Here is an 18,820-nt window from a genome sequence, read left to right on the forward strand (position 1 = left end):
ATAAAACTGGGAAGACTGAGTTACAACTTTCCTGGAGCATAAAAGAGAAGAAAAAGAGGTTCTATAAATACCAAGAAGTTAGAGGAAGAGAAAGGCAGAGGTACAAATAACAGATACCCAGAGTACAGTAAAATGTTTTATTATTTATTTTGCTACATTCTTCATGTATAAGAAAATGTTAATGATAGGTACTTAACAGCATTATTTTTTAAATAAGGGGAAGGATATATGCCAGAATAAGGAAAAAACAATTAAAAAAATGTTTGAATAAATTAGATGTATGCAAGTCTCGAGAGCTTGCTGAAATTAACTTAATTCATACTGGGATCTCAACTTGTTAGCGGTCACAACCGTGAATAGAACTTACCTACCCAAAGCAGATAATCAGGCACTCTATTCCAGCGCTGGGGAACACGGGGGAGAGCTCCACCAAGGACGTGTTCACCAGCAGGTACAGAGCACAACATATTTATACGCTTTTTCAGCAGAGTCATGGTTACGTAAGATCCAATAAAATGCATAGAATGCTCGCTTCTTAATTTGCCCTCTGTAATGACTGGCTGTCAGTTACCTCACCTTACCTCTATTCCTATTCTACAGAAATCATTGGTCAACTTTACTGATGGATTTGAATACAAAGAGGGGAGGGTAACGATCAGCATATTCATGTTATTTCCTGGGAGGCATTATCATATGCAAATGTCCCTAACGCATGCGTGGCTATGTTGGACGGGGGTGCTCTGGTGCTCATCGATAGTCTTCCTCACTGTGTCTGCTGGTTGAACTCCATCCTTGCTCATGCTCATTTCATCTTTGGCTGATCTCCCAAACCAGAACCAGTCTCTTCTGGCACCTATTGTTTTGACTCCAGGTCCATAACCAGTACCCTTTGTTTTAATTCAGAGTCCATAACGGTTCCTATAGTGATCAAGACACACACCATACTGGTTACCTATTCCTAAGGGCCTTAACATACCTTATAGTCTCATAGCTGCTATGACTCCATATTAAAATTGAAATAATATTCTGGAATTCAAGCTGTTTTATTAGGGTGACTGTAACAAGCTTCTCTCTGAAAGTTCCTGGAAGAGTGGATAGAATACTGGGGCTGGCAGCAACCGTGTAACCTAAGAGAGAAATACAGTTGGGATCACAGTTCTGATTGCTGGTAATGATCTGACATTACAGTATACATTTTGAAAATTATTTTAAACAAAACACCCAGTTGGTTTAAAGACTTGCTCTTCCTTAATTCTTGCCGTCATGGCACATGGTTTAAGGAAGAGAAGGGAAGTGAAGGAAAAGGAGAAAAGAAGGGAAAAAAGGGAAAAGAGAGAAGAAGAGAAAAAAAGAAAAGAAGTGAAAATAAGAGAAAAAAGGGAAAAGAAAGGAAGAGAAGAGAAAAGAAAAAAAAAAAGACAAGAGGAAAGAGGGAAGAAAATTGATAAGGTTTCTTAAATGTAGCGTTCACAGCTGGCTCAGATTTGGGCACTATTAAGAATTCTGTTGGCTGCAGCCCTGGTTTGCAGGATTATAACCATTTATGCTTTTAAACATGGGAAAAGAACAACCTAGGGAATTAGAATACTTTGCCTAACTTCAATACCGAGAAAGATAGTGAGACAACTTACTGGGATGTAAATGTATACACGCCATGAGAATAATAAGGTGATAAGAAATAGCCAACATGAATTTGTCAAACTAATCCAGTTTCCTTCTCAAACAAGGCAGCTGGTCCAATAGATAATGAAAAGAGGTAGAAATGACCACGTGTTGACCCAAGATGTGTCTTGACCTAAGTAAGGTTTTTGACACTGTCCTGTATGCTGATAAATGAACAGGGGAAATCTGTCCCCTTGAATTCACTCCTAATTCAATCTACTGCTAAATGTAAACTTAACACACGACTGTTGGTAGTTGCACTAGGAGGATGTTAGAAGAGACTTGCGCAGCTCCTAAAGACCTAGATGACAGAATTAGAAATAATTATATGCTTATAAGCATGGTAGATGACACCACGTAAAGATTTGCAAAACGTGTTCAAGGGCAGAATTAGAATTTTAAAGTATCTCAATAGGTTCTGAAAGGTTCTGAAATCCAACATTAAAAACTTGAACACAGACAATCGCAAGGGACGACATTTGGGAGGACAAAATCAAAAGCACAACCACAGAATGCCACTGCAGATAAAGATCTAGTGATTAATGAGGGCCATGAATGAGTCAACACTGTGATGCTGTTGAGGAAAAGAGATAAATGTAATTCTAGAGTCTCTTGAATTGTCTGCTCAAAACAGTATATGTAAGACAAGAGGTAATTAGTGTGCTCTTCTTGGCACTAGCGAGCCCTCAGCTAAAATACTGTATTTTACTCTGAAGCACCATAATTTAAGAAAGATGTAGATAAGCTGGAAACAATCCAGAGAAGATCAACAAGGACAAGAAGTTTGGAAAATCAGATCCAAAAAGCAAGGTTGCAAGTTTTGCTTTTGATTTAATCTAGAAAATATGAGGCTATATGGGGCTCAACAGTCTTCAAGTACATAAAAGGTTTCAAAGAGTGTAGTGATATGTCTTTTCATGCCCACTAAAGATACGGGCAGAATGTGAAGGAAACCTTTTTAGCTATACTACAATAGGTATTACAGTAACTTGTTGTAATGAGAGGAAAAGATTATCACTGGAATATATTACCCAAGAAGGTCGTATAATCCCTGTCATTAATGTTTTTAGATACAAATTGGAGGGACTGCCATCTACACTTACCAAGACAATTGTGATCTTTCTTCACAGTTAGGAGATGGACCCGATGAATGTTTTGCAGTAGGTGCCTGAGACCCCTGGAACTATGAGAGAACGTACAAGTTATTACAAGGTAATCCATGTCAGGTTTTCACTAAGAAAGCATTTAAAAATTCCACATGTGGACCTGGGCATATTCATTAGCCATTATGGAAGACCACACAGGTTGTTCTCTGGACTTGTTTTTTAAAAAAAATTTGTTTTCCTTTGACTTTGTGTTGTGGGTTTGTTTTTTTTTTTTTTGGTTTTTTTTTTTTTTTGTTGTTTTGTTTTTTGTTGTTGGTTTTATTTTACTTCAGGAAGGTTAGGTACAGCTTTGATTAAAAATACTGAGTACTAACAGACTACATAATCCCTTGACATCCCACCCAACTCTACATCTCTATGATTCATGTGCATTCTACAGTATTTTTTCTGAGTTGTTGAAGAGCTTTGCGAGTACAAGGTAATTATTAAACCGACTCTTTTCCCAGGGCAGTAATGACCTAATGATGTAAGATAGTGCTCAAATGAGGTATTAAACAAACATATCCAAAATAAATACAGATCAAATCATCTTTGCCAATGGAAAAGGACAAAATCTTGTTTTCATTCCAGTGGGTCTGCAAAACAACAGCACGGATACAGACCTCAGTAAAGCTAACAAGTCAGGATTTCTCAATCTGTGAGAAATCCTGAATTTTAGTAATTGTTTTTATTTAAAATTTTAGAATTTGTTTCTAATTTAGAAAATTAGAAAAATGGGAATGGGAGATGGGAATGAGGGGAAAAAAAAGTAAATGTTTTGGAAAGGCTGGAAAGTTTTGAGGGCCTGAATTACAACTGAACATTTCAACATTCAAAAAACAAAATGTTGCAGTATGGTGCACCACATATGTATCCTAGGTGGGGGAGCACAGTGAACATTATAGGAACCACGGTCCCCCAGGGACCCTAATATACACAAGAAAATGCCAACCAGAATTACAGTGCAAATAAAATAGCACTCTACAATATGATATTTTTTTTGTGCCAGCTCAGAATAAATCTTTTTAAAATCACACTCCCAAAGGAAAACTGAGCAAAACTAAGGTTTTCAGAAAATGTGCTCTTTGTCAGAAATTCAAACCCATGTAAAACTTCTGACAAACTCTAGTCACTACTTAATATTAAAAAAAAAAGTCTCAAAAATGTTTTCTAGAGAAATCTGTGCTTGTCACAGTGCACGATGGTGTTGACCCAAATATGACCAAACACTTTCAGTGTTTACAGTCACCAGTGTTATTTTAGTCTAGTAAAGATGGTCATAAGGCTCAAATATAAGATCAGGGTCTGGACCAAATATGACTCTCCAGAAATTCAGAAACATTTAGATTTGGTGTTTATTGATTAGGCCATAGTTCAGTGAATGTATGTTGATCCTTTTGCTCTTTTAAAAATACACATGACTTTTGGACACCAGAAAAATGATTTCATACTGCATGAGAACATTCTCTTGTAAACAAACACCGGAGCTTGTGAATTTTGCTGTGCAAACAGATGAATACTGACTTAATGAATCCGGCTAGCTTCTGGTCTACCATCAGACACTCTACCCTTGCTGAACAACAGTAAAAAACTGCAGAATTTCAAAGACGCCGGTACAAACCTGTCAGGTGTCGAGGACAGCCTTAATCCCAAAGTGAAAAGAGACAGCCAGACGCCAGTGAATAAATCTCAGTTCAGCTGAGCTTGCTTAGGGCAGCCCTGGTGAGGTGGTTTCGTGGTTGGGACCCGTAAAACCAAAGGTGGACTCAGTGAATAAATCTCAGTTCAGCTGAGCTTGCTTAGGGCAGCCCTGGTGAGGTGGTTTCGTGGTTGGGACCCGTAAAACCAAAGGTGGACTCAGTGAATAAATCTCAGTCCAGCTGAGCTTGCTTAGGGCAGCCCGGGTGAGGTGGTTTCGTGGTTGGGACCCGTAAAACCAAAGGTGGACTCAGTGAATAAATCTCAGTTTCAGCTGAGCTTGCTTAGGGCAGCCCGGGTGAGGTGGTTTCGTGGTTGGGACCCGTAAAACCAAAGGTGGACTCAGTGAATAAATCTCAGTTTCAGCTGAGCTTGCTTAGGGCAGCCCTGGTGAGGTGGTTTCGTGGTTGGGACCCGTAAAACCAAAGGTGGGCTCTTTGGTTTGTAGGCCAGGATGTTGCGTACAGCCCCATGGCACACACCAACAGCCTGAAGTGGCTTAAGCAGCTTAAATAGCTTTAAGCAGCTTTGAAGACTTAGGCGCTTTAAGCTTATAAAGCAGTTTAAGCTGCTTTAAACTGCTCGAGGACTTTAGCAAGGGCCCCTTCAGCAGGAAGCCGGCTGCGGGTCACGGCTCCCTCGCCATCGGCATCGCCACAGATCCTGCCCGGAGCCTGCGCAAACGCAAACAACTCGTATGGGCATGTTTTGGCAATGATGCTCTATAAAACAATGACAAGTATACCCTCTCCCCTCGGTTAGCTCATTGTTTCTTCCTCTTTTGTAGCTACTTCCCCTCCCCATCCACCTCCTCTTTTTTTCTATTTTTGCCCATTTTGCTCAGGCTCTTTCAGCATCTGTTTCCTCTCTAATTAACTCTTCCTAAAGAGATCAGTGGAGCGCTCTTGCTGCAGTGATACACTTTTATGAAGAAAATGTGTCTTGATTCAGCCTATTCAATCCACACAGCTGGGCTGGGGGCAACCATTCATTTGCATCACTGTGGTTTAACCTAAATCTCGAACTTTTTTTCTTAAGAGAAGGGCATGAGTTGACAGAAGCATTGTGGAAAAACCCAACAGCATCATCCTAGAAAGTACCAGTGGCAGCCATTAGATTATCACCTACAAATGCAGGTAACCAGGTAGGCTAGCATTGTTCAGAAGACGGAATACAATGCACCAAATCTACATTGCATTTCCTGGCATTTTGGAGGTTTCAGAAAGGATGTAGGAGGAGGAAATCTGGGGACAGCTGTCCAGAAAAATGGGTAGATGTGTCTTCCTACATTGGTAATGTTGGGGCTGAAAGGACTTTGCTTTCAGTTTTCACTCCACCTCTCTGAATTGGGGGTGTGCTGCACTACACAGGTCATTCTGTTCTTACCAAAGGATGTAACATCCCCTGCCCGCGACAAACAAGACAGCGGTGTGCAACTGCCGTGGTAGTAACTAGGGCTGTGGTGATGATGTGCTAGAGCACTTGAGCTGGAAGTCATGCCCTCGCTGCTGAGGATCCACTCAGGCCTACATCGTCACGTTTTTCTCGTGTTTGAATCCCCTTCCCAGTTCCTTTAGTAGGAATATGCTGTCCTCTTTCGTATCCTTCGCTCATTCCCTGGGGTCATATCCGAACTTCTCAGGTGTTCTCTCCCCAGAGTCCTCAATCAAACTGGCCCCACATTTTTCACAGGCTTATGGAGTCCCATCACACGCAACTTTGTATATATCACACACTCTAATCACAATTTAGCTGAGAAATGTAACTGTAAGATTTATACTCAAATACTGTGTTTCAAAGACTTGAGGGTGTAAGCAGGAAGAGAGATCACGGTCAGCCTTACTCACCGTTCTATTTTTTGCCAATTATCTATGCTCTGCATTCCTAAATAATGTTGCATATCACCATAGTGTGCATTGCATGCACGGCATGTCCAATGTGGCAAGCATCACTTAACACTTTTGTTGAGGCTTCATTTATACCCACTGCTATTTCCAGCAACCTGAAAGCACGTTTGTGTCCGTTTTTATTGAAGAAAATGATTTCTAGCATGATCTATTCTTTTCAAGTCATCAATGAGTTTTAATCCCTTTTACTATTTATCCAGCTATCAATTATTACTTCCTTCGGAATGTGTTCTAAAACTCTACTTATGATGCCAGTAGGATTCACTAGCTTGTAAGTCATTGAATTCTTTCTGTTTCTTAAATATTGATTTGATATACTCCCATCAGGTGACACCACTGGTAGTTAACAGATTTATTGATAGTGGAGTATCAGAGCCATTGGACCGTGGTTCCCTTCGGTTCATGCCGTGTGTCTACAACATCCTCCTGGTAGCCCCAGCTCCTTCTCAAGCTCCAGCCAGTTTGGCAGGAGAAAAGACAGGTTGTCTGGGCTTCCCGTGGGCTCCGTGGTCAGTCGGAGAGTGTTAGCTGCTTGGTGTCCAGGCAGCTCCCAGGCTGGAGAAGATGGTGAGCTGCACCCACCATTCCCGCAGCTCCCGCAGTGATTTGGGTCTCGCTCGTCTCCAGGCAGCTGCCTATTTACATCAACAATTAGTGACGGGAATTTATGAGGTTGATTAAGGTTAATGATGAGCATGGAAAAGTCATCTTCGTTGGATTCTGAAAAGCTGAATGTAGTCGTCTATTCATAACTTCTGCATTTTCTTTCAAATATTTTTCTTCATGTCCGAGAAGGTCCAGTCTGTGTTACAAGAGAGTTTGGGTAGTTTCAGATCTGATGGATTTTCTTAACATTTGTAAATCAGAAAACATATAACACCAGGCATCAGGTTATGTATATAGGCCGCAGTTTGGCAGACATTTACACATATGCCCAATTTTCAATCACAACTCGATTTCCTTTGGCTTCCAGGAAGATTTAGTGTACGTTAAAATTAATTCATCTAATTTGAGGTGATAGCAGCACTGCATGTTTGCATACCTTGGTAAACAACTGCACGTGTGCCAAAAATTTTTTGTTGACTGCTTTGAGCCTAGTGAGGCCACACATTTGTACTGATCCACAAGTGGAAAAAGAAATTTTTCAGAGGTGCTGTTGGACTAAATCACCAAGTGCTGGCAAGCTGCTGGGGTCCTGTTGCTGGGCAGATCACCAGGTGTTGGCCCATCACTGAGGGCTACTTCTCCAATTACCAGCTACTCACACAACAAAAATGTATGGGACGCAAGACTCGCCCTCACTGTCTCCTTGATGAGTCTGTAGGATCACAGCTGACATTGCTACAGGACAGCATGGGGCTTCATAGCCCAAACTGACACTTTTTCCCACCCCTCCATCTTCCTCAGCATCTCCACAACTTTGACATTCCCACCACTGTTTAATTTTTTTTTTTTTAATAATCTTGTTTATCTGAAATAAGCTGGTAGTTCATTTTAACTTCAAAAAATAACTTATTTTTACATTTGTTCTTAGTTTTTTGGTTGGTTGTTCTTTTTTTTCAGCTTTGGTGGCTAGCTTTTTTGGCTAAAGAATGATACAGTGAATTAGATGAATCCATTACATGTCTGCAAATACCATTTCCCTAGGTTTCAACACCAGCCCAATTCTTTGGCTCTGCTGGAAGCTATCCTAAGAGGTAGGCAGAGTTTGAGATTTCAGGAAGAAAGCCAGTGTTTGCACTCTACCAATATTAATTGCACGCATTGCCTCTTGCATTCTTGATTCTGTAATTGGGCTGCGCTTTCATCTCCACCCATATCCTGCCTTGACACACATCCATGTGCAGATGACGGGGGGAGTGATGGGTGAGCCAGCCAGCTGCAGGCTGAGTCACCCCAGGATGGTAGACCGTCATCTGGCAATTAGGATGGAGCAGAAGGAAGTGTGCCAGCAAAACAGGTGACCCGAGCAATGCATCGCACCCCACGTGCCAAAATGGATATTGCACAATCCTGTGCTATGACGGAGAAATGCGGAGAAGATCACAAGCATGCGTTTCCAAAACGGCCCTCAAAGTAGGAAGGAAAGATACAAAAAAACCTCAGCCTATTTCTTTTCATGGACGACTAATACCAAAGGTGAATATAACAATCAAGAAATGGATAGAGCGGTGATACCCTACAACCCTCTCAGTATTTGTAGTCACTTTTATTTGGGTGTCTTTTTCTGTGCACGGAGGCTCAAGAGAGGGATCACAAACACTATTTATGAGTATGCAACAATTATGCCGTTTGTTGGACTGTACACACAATAAATGGCTGGGACTAATGTGCTATTAGCTTAAGCACTGATGTCCTCACCGCCTCTGATGCAGGTACCCACTGCGTTTCTGCTGCTCAGGCAGATGGTAATCACATGGGGAAGTGCCAGTCTCCATTGCTCTTTGCAGTAGGCTGATCCTCAGTCTTGCTGAGCTGCCATCTTCCATTTTGACTTTTTTTCCTCAGGGTTTTAGACCCTTTTTCAGTTAGTATTTTTTCCTTCGGTTCTCACGTGACCTGTTACCAACTCAACAACCTCACTTCTGTTCTTGTTTCTGCTTTTTTTAATATTATTTTGCTTGGCTTCGGTTTATGTGCTGTCACTCATAGCTTAGCAACCTTTTATTTAGTAAAGCAAAGCTGGGGTCATATGGCTGACCAAGGCCTTGTGTTAAAATAGTAAGAGCGTGTGGAAGATCTACCAAAATGGTGGGAGAGAGACTGATCTGTGCTTGTTGTCTAACACACTTCTAAGCATGATGCTGGCTTAAAAATGTGGACCTTGACAGATGGCAAAAAGACTCCAAGAAACAGATACTGACACGAACACCACCTGGGGTCAGGTGTGCTATATAACTGGTGGCATCAGTGTTGGTCTTTGTAATGCCAAACAGGAGAGTCTGGGAAGGATGGACTTCAAAGGGAAAATTACTTCAAAATCAGTGATATGAAGCTGAAAATATTCTGACTTTGACCATGCACGGACTTATAATGAAAAAAAATTTACTGTGTGGATAAGTAATCACAGGCCCAGGTTGCTCGGAGAGGTTTGGTAGTCTCCATCCTTGGGGGTTTTCCAGACGTGACTGGATAAACCCCGAAGCAGCCTGGTCTGAGCTCGGCTTTGACCTTGCACTGAGTGAGGCGGATGGACTAGGGGCCCCCGGAGTCTCCCTCCAGCTTGGATCATTCGGTGATTCTGCGATTTAAGCTACTGTGGGAGCCAGAGGGTAGGTGAGGTGGAGAAATGGTGCTACAAAGAGAACATGCTCTGCACGACATGCCCCAGCATGACTGAGTCTCTGTAAAACTTAGCTGCTGCCATCCACGGAAGGTGATTCCGTCTCTCTCCAGGTCCTGTCCTGGTGTTCCTAGTCCCTCTCTTGCGCTAGTGCTGGCCCTTGTCCAACATCTCTGTGAGCTGTTTCAGCTCGCTGGCCTGGCAGAAGCTGATTAGTTTGTTTTTTTTTTTTTTTTTTTTTTTTTAAACTGTTTGGCTTTCTGCTGATTAAGTTAGCCGAACTGTTTCAGGGTGAGACAGATGAGCACCACAGCATGAGGACGAGGTGGGAACGTGTGGTTAAGACTGGAAGTAGTTAAGGTTGGGCAGGGCCCTCGCAGTGGGAGTGAGCCATTAAATTTGCCTTGCTGCCTCATGAAACAATGTGATAGGTCTGCAGTAGCTTCGATACAGGCATAACAACAAATTGGGTAAGCCCAAAAAGGATGAATCATAAAGAAAATAAAAACTCTGAAATAAAAATAATGGTACAACCAACAGAAAGTGTGGAATTGCAGAAAGGAACATGAAAGCAGACAAATCAGTGAAAAATAATGTTCCAGGAAAGATGAACAGAGATATATTAAAGACCTAACACCTGAAGCTGAAGCTCCTGCATGGTAGGAAACCACAGATCTTGTTTACCAAGTTACAAAAATCCTGTGTGGCTAGTTTAAACAGGAAATGGGCTGATCAGAAGCAAAGATAGAGAAATGCGTACAACAGAGATAAGACAGATGGGTAAAACATTTTAAAGAAGTCAGTGACAAAAACTCAGCCCTACCTTGACATGAGATTCTGTGACACAAGATGATGTGACTTCAAACAACAGGAGATTGACACTGGCTCAGTAGTGATATCAGAAAAAGCAAGTTGTAGTCCGGTAGGTAGCAGCAGCAACGCAATGAAAGATGATTTGATTGTACCAGAAAAGCCAAGAGCCCATGATGTCACTGCAGAAGTAAAATTCAAAAAGCTGTTGAATAAAATCTGGGAGAAAAACTACTTTTGATGAGGGTGAACATAGAGTTCAAATATTTAAAAATGAGACTGGGTAAGTGTCTCTTTGGCCGATGCTACAGGGGAGGTCATCTGCAGTGGAATGTCACACAAGATGACACAGATGTTGGAGGCAGAACTGGAGAACAGCCTCTGGACTTAGGCCCAGAAATCTGGGTATTCACACAAAAGAGCATCCTGAAAGAACACATGCAGTGACAAGCTCTGTTCATCACCAGTTTCTCTGCTTTTTTTAAGGTTATTTGATAGCTGCCTCGGGACCACCTTGGGGAACTACAGCACTCAGCTTGTCCTCCATCACCCTGGCCTCGCAGACGGGGATGGATGACAGCATCTGGGAGGGCATCTCAGTAATAGGTTAGTTCCCTTTGAACACTGGTGTAAAACAAGGGTACACTTGGTTTCTGTTGCTGTTTTGCATTATCATACGTAGCTACTGTGTAGGCAGCACACCAGGGGGTGGATTGCACATATCTTGGAAGCGTAAATTGTGCTAGTATTATTGTGTTACTGAGCCGTAGACCTGTAAAAAGCTGTGAAGATACATAACCAAAAAAAAGTGAGTCAAACAGCATTCAAAATGAGCTATCAAAGCAAACATCCCAGAAAGCTTAATATCACGCATCAAAGTCATATTAGAAAACACAAATTCTGGGAAAGTAGAACAGTTTGCCTGTCCTCCCCATATCCCACTTCTGAGTAATTAGGAAGGAACTGACAGCAAGGATAGGAGAGTCTTCCACCATTCATATTCATTTCAGCGTATGGAAATCCAAGGTATTCAGTCCCAGAATAAAAATGAGATTTAAAAAAATATTATTATTTACATGTAATTACAGTGCTAAAATAGACTCTGGAAAGTAGAGACATCAAAGGTGCTAGAAAACTAGATGCCTTCTTGAAAAAAAACTGTTTATGAAAAAGTCTGAACATATCCTCAGCATAGAGTCGAGCAGCCCACCGGCTCCTCTTCTGCCGGAGTCTGCGGGGAGCACAGGAGGTATCTGACGTGTGTCCTCGGAAGGGCAGCCCCCAAGAACAACCCCCCCCCCCCCGAGCAATCCAGCGGAGACCAGCGTGTGTGAAGAGGACGCTCATTAGAGATCTTAAGAAGACCCACCCCATAGGGGTGACAGTGACCAATCTCAACCGTGTCCACTAGAAATACCGACAAATGACGGCGTGGAACGGAAGGCACCGGCGCCCACTGCATGTCCCAAACTTGCTGCAGGAAGAAGATGGTAAGAGTAACATAAGGGCTACCAGAGAACCAAATATACATCCCCATAATTGCTTTGTTTTCTCTATGAAGCAAAACTTGTGTTAGCTGGCTTATTTTATTAGCTGCCACTGGAGGTAATAATCGTGAACCTTTCCAAAGGGGAGGAAAATAAAGCTCTTGCTCGAGATGCAGAGAGCAGCTGATGTCCACACTAAAGCTCTCTGCCAAATGCTTCAAGGAGCAGGGGGCCTGGTGCCCAGGCACCACCTTGTAATTGCTGCAGGCACCACAGACTGGGGAGAAAGTCCGTGCCAAGAAGCGTTGTCAGGTGTGGGACCCAGGTAGTGATGCCACACTGAAAAACACGTGATCCCTGATGAAAGGGGTTTTGCCTTTTTTTGCCTTTCATGTATCTTCAAAGGTATCTGGAGCCTACTGGCATCACAGGCAACGATGGTTCATTTTTTGATTACCTAGACTGAACGAGAGATCTTTAATCAAACTGTGTTGCATTAGAGACACTTCTGCTGTTTAACCGTAAATATTTGGGTGTGCAATCTGGTGTTGATCTGCAAGGTTACTAATATCTATAAAATGAGTAGCCCTTTTTTGAGTGATCTATCAAGTTCTTTCAGCTTATTAAGCTTAGATCTGAGCGTGGCTTTTGAGGTGATGCCAGTCAAGTAAGAGGGCACACAGACATTGAATCCATTCAGGATATATCGTCTCTGCTACAATTCCCAGCTATTTTCTCAGCCGAGTTTTAACACAAAACCACTATTTCTATGCTTTTTAGAAAGTAAAACTCTGCAGTCTGTTCTCAGCTTTCTTCTACTTTTCTCATAAAATCAGACCCACACATAGCCCAGATTCCTTAATCGTATCTGGTGAAATTTTCCCACCTTCTTGTGCTATATATATTCCTACGTCCTGAGCAGCAGCATGTGTCTGTGTTTTGAGTACAGACTGCTGTTATTTTAGATATCTGCCTCCATAAAGGAGCATCAGTGTTTCTTGCATGTATTCATAATGAGAACTTATTCACTATTTTCACAGAGGTTTAACCTCATTTCAAAAACGAGGTTGTTCTTGTTCTCCAAGTTAAACAACTAAATATGTTTTTGTTTTGTTTTGTTTTTTTTTTTAATTTGGGAGTCTGCCCACCAAGCCCATATGTACTTATATGTATATAGCAGTTGAAGTGAGGAGCCTTATTCAGGAGATGCTCTTGAACGTGTGCCTTCTTTTTAAGCACCTACTGAAAATAAGTTTGGTGTGCATTTACACACTTTCCTGAATGGGGGTGCACTGAAGAACAGGTTTGTCTCCTGGAATCAAAATCTTGAATTGAAATGGCATTGCCTCGATCACTGGCTGCCTGCAAGGCTGACAGCAGCGGCCAGGGCATATAAACCATAGCTCACACCTTGCCTGAGCAGCAATATAATCGTGCATTGTACACACTGCATGTAATCATCTGACGACTCCTCAGGTGAGATCACGCCGTAAAGTATCCCGCCTTTACAAAGTGGAAGCATCAAGATGAAGGCCACGGGCCCCAGACCACAGCCGTGACGAAGCAGTATCTACCTTATGACATTCAATTTTGTTCCATAATTAGAGCACTCAATGATAGACCGGAAGGCATACTTACCCCGTGTTAGCACGCTCTCTGCTGCGAACGAGGTTGGGTTAATTCCCTAAAAGGCCAGGCAGCGATAGGAGGTGGAGGGAAGGTCCCAGTGCTGACTGGAGATGGAACCAGCAGCGTGCTTGCTGCCCTGCCCTGCCCACCCCCGTCCTTCGGCCTCGACCGCCGGCTCCGCACCGAGAGCCCCCACGGCAGAGAACAACAGGGCAACGTATGCTTTTTGTCATTTCCCGCTAATAAATGATTTCTCCTTTGGACTCCTGCTGCAGCACTGCTCCTGGGCAAGCTACCGGTTGGGTGGGTCAGCTGCAAGCCTTGGGAACAGTTAAGACTCTCAATAATTTCCCTAATTTTCTTGGATTAATATTGGATTAATTTAATCTCTGTGAAAACAATGACTTTTAATACGAGACCTTGTCTCTCTAGGCTGATCTGGCAGGTTCAGCCATAGCTCATGTAAGCTGGAACATTAAGGCTTGTTTCAAAGTCTTGTGAGCCAAGACACAAACATGGGCCCCTATTTTCCTTTGAAAAATATGATTAACTTTTCATTTTCCTCTTAGGCAGCATTAGGCTACTCCCTTGAGTAAGCAAAGGGTCCTTTATATTTTGTAGATATTCAGGGAAATTACCTTGGCATTATTGTTCCATAAATCACTTTCAGAATATTCTAGATACCATGCAGGGATGGAAAGACAGTCTGTAACCAGAGCGTACAGCCTAGAAACAACCGAGATTAAATGCAAGGGCAGCAGGCACAACGTACAAAACAGATAAATCAGGATGACTGCAGAGTTGCATTCTTGTTTTTCCACTGTGCTAACTCATGGAGAGCACAAAACAAGCCTGTGTAGCAAAGACATATGAAAACAGACATACTGGAAGACATATTTATGTTGTATTAGCATATTCTCTGCTCTAAATGAGTTTGAGCTAATTACTTACCAGGCCACACAGGGATATGAGTGGGAGATAAGCTCCTAATATCACATTAGGAAAAATTAATTAAATAGAATAAACATAATTTTCTTGATTCTGCTATTTCCTATTTCAATTGCTTGACTTAGCAATCTTGGTAATGTTCTTTAACAAATTCTTTATTTATTTTCTTAAATAGAGAAACAGTGAAAACAAGCTGGAAGGAGATGAATTTCATCACGATACCTCACGTTCCTCAGCAGACTGAGAACTGCAGAATTAGCAGCGATTTCTGCTGCCTGAGTTAATGGAGTGCCGCTACCAGTCACGGGTTGTCATCCTCTGAGTAAAGCGCTCCCAGAAGAGGGTTGCTGATGGGCACTGGTGAGAAACACGACCTGAGGATTTGCTTCTTGGCTGGGCTGACAAGTAATCAAGTAGCTGCATACACCAGATGGAAACTAACCCGCTGCGCCAAATCCGGCCTCTTACCACCCTTGTCCTTTGCCTTCCCCGCTTCACCCCAGCTTCTGCTCTCCCAGCCTGACCAGCTCTTTGCTCACTCCCAGTATGACATTCTTTGCTCCCAGTCTAAGAGGCTGGACCACCCCAACTCCCCAGTCCCTCCTCCCGACCCCGTTCCTCAACTAGCCCAGCCCTGGGATCTGGTGTATCGGTCTGGGAATTTCTCCACGGTGCGTCTGAGCGGCTCTGTGTCCCCCCACTCCTGATTTGAACAACGGGGCTGCCGGGACCAGCGGAAGGCAGACAGCCCCCCGCCCCCCTTTTGGGTGCCCAGGCCTCTTACAGCTCAGGGCAGCAGATGTCTCTCCACAGCTAATGGGATTTTTTGGGGAAAGTTTGCCGTTAAAAATCAAAGTAATCTTTATCAAATGTGCACCGTGATTTTTCATACACTTATTTCACTAGGATAAAGACAACACGTCCCTGACACAAACGCTATCTTCTGTTGGATTTTAAGTCCTTGCACCAAAGTTGCGAGGTGCAGGCTTTGTCACAGAAGACACCAGAATTTTTAAGTGTAGCACATTTTACCCTACAGTCTCAGACACGACAGACATGTCTGAGTTGTTTTATACTAGTTCCCCTTGAGAATGTGTGTCAAGTAAAAAGTCCTGAATGATACAATTTTGTATTGTTTAGATAGGACGAGGTTGCTACATTTAATCTCATAAAAAGCATTCTAATATCTTTAATGACCGCTATACAGACTTTCATTCCTTAGAGAAGATAAGGACTGTCCTTGCAAATAAGAAAAATTAGATCCTGCTGAACCAAGGCCTATGCTCTAAATAGTTCAAGGTGACCAGGGTACAGCTCAGTCTGTTACGTAAAATCATTTGCAAAGGTCAGTAAAAATTAAGGACAAAATGAGGTTTTTTTCAAGAAAAAAACGACTCAGTGATAAGCTCCAAGGACTACGCTGAAATCACGTCCAGTAAAGAAGAAAACTGTGAAACTAGATTTAGGGGGACAAAGCTGGGATGCTGCAGAGTAAGGCTCGCTGATGAGCCAAATCATGGCCTGTTCTGCCCCTCCGGTGCCCCTTACCCTTGCGAGTCGGCTGCCACGGCGCTTGATTTCACCCGAACCGCAGGGAGACGGGGTAGACGGTGGGAGCGCAGCCCGGCAGCACCGCAGTCCCCTGTCCCAGCTCCCGCGGCCGGTCCAGCGCGGCTCCTCTGCACCCGCCGTTCACCGTCAGCGCCAAAGGTGCCAGGAGGAGGAATCCAGGTGGCCTCACCCCGCCGCCTGCCCTGGCTAAATCCTAAACAACACCTGGGACGAGACCACCATCGCCCCCCCCCCGGGTTGCGTTTTTCTTCCCCTCCCTTGTTCTTTCCTCTTTGTTTTCCGTTTAAGCAGAATCTGCTTGAGCTGTTGGAGCCATGGCCTTTGGAGAGCTGCCGCGACGCTGTTAACAGACGGCTTCCAAAGAGCCGTGTCGGCTCTGCAATTTCCGTGTTTCCCTGCGACCAACAGACAATGCGCTGTGCTGGAGTTTTTTCTAGCAATGAACTTGCTGTTCCGAGCCAACACCAGAGCGAGGGGCCGAGTTCCCTTCCCCTGCAGCTCTTGTGCTGCCTTTGTCCCTTGTTCGTGTTGCCTGCCGCTCCAGGGAAGGACTGGGCTCTGACAGCAGCTCCAGCGGCAGCTCCAGCCCGTCTCAGTGAACTGAGTAACTCTCTCTTCTAGAATAAAAACAATAAATTGTCTTACTATTTCTTCAAGTCTGTTAAACAACAGTGTTTTCTTCATATAGATCCTTAACAGCGAGCGGAAAGGGGAGTTTTTTAAAATGAAAGGCTCATTTTTCCGCATTCGAAGTATTTTTATTCTTTTTTTGCACTTATTTTTTTCTGTCTTCAATAAAGGGTTTAAAAGGTTTGGTGTGGTTCTTGCTGCCACGGGAATAGACAAGCTGAGATTTATGCATTTGAAACCTCAAACCCTGTCCCGAAACATGTTTAGCAATATGGTTTTGTTGCAGTGACACAGTACCTTTAATACATTTGACCCTCTGGGTCTATTTATTTTACTGAAATTTGACTCAGCAAAGTTAAATCCCCTTATATCATTCTGCAAGACAACTTATTTTATGTCTGGATACAAACCAATTCACCTCCTAAGCCGCATAATCAACTCCTGCCCTAACAGGCCAGTTAGCACTAATGCGGCTGAATGGAAAAAGAAATTGTGATGGCTTTATAGAAATGTACTGAATTTCTGCGGGATGCTCAGGGAGTATCAAAACAATAGATGGTGTATAAACTGCTATGTCTACCAACACTCTTTTTCCTTGGTTTAGGTAATATTTTTATATAAGGGGATGGCAGCCAACTCTCATTGTATTAAGCAAAATTCTTGAATGAATACTATGAAGTAAACCTTTTTTTTTTTTTAAGCTTGTTTTGACCTGGTATTTGGGAAACCTAATCGACATGATTTATTTTTCCCTCTTGCTATAATACTCTTGTGTGCAGATTCCATTGTGTCTTTATTTTTTATATTTACATATATTTATTAACAAGCAAAACCAAGAAATCAGCTGTTTAAGAATGTGCTGGAGTGAACCACAATAGGAAAACTGTATCTATTTCCATGTTCAGGCTATGGAAGGCTAGCCAGGGGATACCTCTTTTCACCTAAACATTGTGAATCCAGTGGAATATAGTTAAGGATGGTCAGATAAGGCTTTTTTTTTTTTTTTTTTTTTTTTCTCCCCCCATTTTGTGTTAACCATTAGAATCTGGGCAAAACAGCCCACTACCTTAAACCATAAACCAGTTCTTTCTCTAGGGACAGTGGGACAGACTGCCAGGAAGTCCAACTTGGTCTAGGTCTAGCTACTGCAGTGGAGTTATGCTGAGCCATATTTGCTGATAATCTGAATTTTGACTATCCTTGTTATGTTCTTTTTAAGACAGCATAATCTCTGTAAAAGTAATAACTTGGAATAACTTTGTTTTGGTCGACATCTGAAATGAAAATTATGCCATTAACTGTGAGTTGTCTCCCAAGCCAAAAATGCACCCGGTTATTACTTGAGATCAAGAATAAATTTGCAGTATTCTCCTTATTTCAATCTCTTGCTGGATGACAATAATGACAAATTAGAAATTACTTCTGAGTTCCAACTTCATTTTAACATTTAGAATATCTGCCTGCTGCACATTTTACATGACTTCCAATTACAACAATATGTGAGACATCTCAGTCTTTGAGGTCCCTCACAACAAGCCCGTGGGACAGGAAAATGCTATTTTTGTGCAAATGCAAACAGAGCCATAGACTCACTAATTTGCCCAGGGAAGTATGTGAGATATATATATATATATAAAAGGTCAAACCAGTTGTATTTAATTCCAGAGTATGTCTCTAATGGATGAACCACCACCCTTGATCCTAGCTGAATAGTCAAATGATACCTTCAAAAAATACATTAAAATTCACAATCCTGTAGATCATTAAGCTGTTCCTTTGGAGTATGGCTTGTTTGAAAAGAAGTAAGAGAAATAAATTAGGCATTTAGTTAGTTACATATTGCCCACAGTTCTACGGAGTTGTGAAGAAAACAAATCTGGAGTGCTGCATTGCACAACTTCATAATGCTGCAGTTAGATTTTCCCTTATATTTACAGACTGGTTTATTTTAAAATCTATTCAGGCATTGGAAAATCATAAATATGCAGCTCCACTGATCTGGAGGTCAGATTTCTGTAATACATAGCTTCTGCTTACAAAGCTCTCCAA

The 18,820-nt window shown here is 42.4% G+C and overlaps 1 protein-coding gene and 1 long non-coding RNA gene across 3 annotated transcripts in view; one reads left to right on the forward strand and one right to left on the reverse strand.

The window, feature by feature from the left end:
- The window catches only part of LOC116962465, a 37,336-nt gene extending 21,212 nt beyond the window's left edge, over nucleotides 1-16,124 (forward strand). The window contains exons 3-6 of one of the 2 annotated variants that reach the window (XR_006165559.1): nucleotides 2,793-2,874; nucleotides 10,992-11,111; nucleotides 11,696-11,995; nucleotides 14,745-16,124. Coding sequence is in view for 1 of the 2 variants with exons in the window: in XM_032996346.2 (XP_032852237.2) it covers nucleotides 10,992-11,111; nucleotides 11,696-11,700 (125 nt within the window). In the remaining variant the exon portion in view is untranslated. The remainder of the gene's footprint in view (nucleotides 1-2,792; nucleotides 2,875-10,991; nucleotides 11,112-11,695; nucleotides 11,996-14,744) is intronic. The other variant, XM_032996346.2, reaches the window with a different exon arrangement.
- Nucleotides 236-16,195, reverse strand: LOC116962467. Its single transcript, XR_006165560.1, has 4 exons — nucleotides 16,118-16,195; nucleotides 10,519-10,687; nucleotides 2,766-2,845; nucleotides 236-1,127 (listed from the first exon to the last, which is right to left on the reverse strand). It is a non-coding gene; the product is annotated as an uncharacterized LOC116962467 (long non-coding RNA).
- Nucleotides 16,196-18,820: the final 2,625 nt, after the last annotated feature.

Source organism: Tyto alba, unplaced genomic scaffold (genome assembly GCF_018691265.1).
Source record: "Tyto alba isolate M040663 unplaced genomic scaffold, T.alba_DEE_v4.0 Super-Scaffold_21, whole genome shotgun sequence".
NCBI lineage: Eukaryota > Metazoa > Chordata > Aves > Strigiformes > Tytonidae > Tyto > Tyto alba.